Source organism: Penaeus japonicus, unplaced genomic scaffold (genome assembly GCF_977035675.1).
Source record: "Penaeus japonicus unplaced genomic scaffold, GWHDUDI00000001_assembly GWHDUDI00000011, whole genome shotgun sequence".
Lineage (NCBI taxonomy): Eukaryota > Metazoa > Arthropoda > Malacostraca > Decapoda > Penaeidae > Penaeus > Penaeus japonicus.
The window spans coordinates 40,286,303-40,288,802 of NW_028234413.1; the positions used below are offsets into that span (position 1 = coordinate 40,286,303).

At 34.6% G+C, this 2,500-nt stretch overlaps 1 protein-coding gene across 2 annotated transcripts in view; it reads right to left on the reverse strand.

Annotated features, from left to right (window-relative positions):
• Positions 1 to 1,795: 1,795 nt before the first annotated feature.
• The window catches only part of LOC122255993 (uncharacterized), a 23,820-nt gene continuing 23,115 nt past the window's right edge, over positions 1,796 to 2,500 (reverse strand). For both annotated transcript variants that reach the window (XM_086542048.1, XM_086542050.1), the window contains exon 11: positions 1,796 to 2,500. This exon is cut by the window's right edge and continues 2,369 nt beyond it. In XM_086542048.1, coding sequence (XP_086398174.1) covers positions 2,243 to 2,500 — 258 coding nt within the window. In that variant the 3' untranslated portion in view covers positions 1,796 to 2,242.

A 2,500-nucleotide genomic window follows, 5' to 3' on the forward strand; every position in this document is an offset into this window, starting at 1 on the left:
AGAGAGAGAGAGAGAGAGAGAGAGAGAGAGAGAGAGAGAGAGAGAGAGAGAGATTAACTACCTACACAAATAAATAAATATGAGTCGCTCTCTGCTGCGTCACCGACTAGCAATCATTTCAATTTGGTGGGCGGAGTCTAGATACTGCCAGGCGTACGACAGCAAGAATGTCGTACCGCTCGAACAAAACCAGTTGTCACGGTTCACAGAGGAACCTGTGTCCCTGTGGTGCGTCTTTTAAATAGTTATCTCTATGATTATTTGTTTCTTTCTCTAATAAAAACATTTTGAAATTTATTAGGTATTCGGGCCGAGGAGAGTTTATGTTAGATAGAATATGTGACTTCCTTACATACCAGAGAAAATATTATTCCCACAAGTTTTTTTTTTTTTTTTTTTTTTTTTTTGCTTTTGATTTTATGATTAAATTTGTGAAGTGCAGTTGAATATGCTAGCTTTCTGCTTCTTTAAGCATAATTAGCAGGCAGTTAATAGATCTAATTTGTGTAAATATAATGCATTTCCTGACACATCAATTAAAACCAAAAAAAAATCTAGGCTTTTAATATTTTTGCTTATTCACTAGATGTCGTATACTTTATATTTTCATAATATTTTCACAAAAACTATCCTCGCATAAGGGTAGACTTTTCACGTTCCTGGCCATTGAATAAAAATATATGTGCATTGCAGAAGTATTATTAAAAATAAATATTACACAACACACATTACTTGCTAGAATTAATGGTTATCACTGTAACTGACCTGAACTTTGATATTTAATTATTTTTACATGAGTCATCGATTTTATTTATCTTAGCATGGTTGTGTGACAAGAGAAATGGCCAACTTTTAATCATTCTGAAGTTTTTTTCTGAAGAGACCGCTTGCTGCCCATCAAAATGTATACAAAAATCAAACTTATTGTTCTGATTGTAACGATAATATATTAGCCTTAGATTAACAGTCTATAGTAAGAATAGATACAAAAATGCATCTAGTACGCTCTTTGTTCTCATATATTTATTTTCCATATATAGCACTAAGTAAATTCAGTTTCTTACGAGTTCAAGAATGAATTTAATCCAAGGAAATTATTTATCACTATTTATTAAAGCTGCTTGAAATAATAAAAATCAGGAAATATTTGGCATTTTCGGACATATATATATATTTTTTTTAATATTACTTTTGTTGCATTGTAAATTGCATTTATCATAGATATACTCATTATATACCTGTGATGTGAGAATCGCTTTATTACACCCAACAGCTAACACATCCTTGAACAGGAAAATATCGTCACTACAGCTAAATGCCTCTTGCTCCTGGTTCAATAAAATCGCATTGACCACATCAGTCTTAAAAGACGCCTTTAGAGAGAAATGTGGTTTACATAAGGATTATTGCATTTTGTAGTTTAAATCTAATCTAATAAACAAATTCCGAAGTATCAAAAGAAATTAAGAATGTTGGAGGATTTTAGGGAGGAAAGGGAGAAAACGGTTATATATTGCCTTTTTTTCACATCAGTTTCCAAATGGCTTTGTGAATTGGTAAACTACTTCATTTCCGTAATTTATACATGTATTAGATTACCTGTATTTTGCTGATTGATCTCTGCACTTATATTAAATTTTGGACGATATAAGCGTTGGTTTTCGAGTATTTGAAATACAGGGAAATACACGAACGGCCATTTTACGAATGTGTATGTCGAGTTACGAAAATTGCAGCAGTGTGAACGGGCGCTTGATAACAGCAGTAAACTATTTCGAATGGTAGAAATAAATACTTTTAAATTTTGTAGTATATTAAGAGAAAATGATACATATAAAACTTTTTAAATCATAGCATTTTTGCCATGTGTAACACCAAAGACATCATAAAACTAAAATGGTTCACTAAATAATAAAACATCTCTTAAAACCGACTCCTTAAATCTATAAAAAATCATAAAAACGATTATTAAAAACTTAAATATTAATTACAATTTAGCTTAATCTACGAAGCAGACAGAACGCAGGGGACGATTACGAGATAAATGTCTCGCTGATATCACCAACTCCAATCACACCGACACTATTGTATATAACGACACCCAAGTTTCGGAATGTTTGAAGTTCATAGTCCATACGCTCTTTATATCTATAGTATCATCAGACACTGAACATCTTCCTTATATCCTGTCTCCAACACAGCCCTTTTTTTCTCCTTTGTCCTTCCGTGTCTTTTCCTTTAGTTAGTTTCCGCCCAAGATGTAAACAGGCCTCTCTCCCTGTGTAAAGGCCTGATTCGGAACAGGCTTCGACCCTTGTGCAGACGGCTGATTCGGAACCGGCTTCGACCCTTGCGCAGACGGCTGATTCGAAACAGGCTTCGACCCTTGGATAGACGGCTGATTCGAAGCAGACTGGAAAGACGGGGACCCAAGTAGATCCATCAACGCTCCTAGGGCAGGAACACTGACTCTCTCTGTTGATGAGGTCGGGGCGGAGCC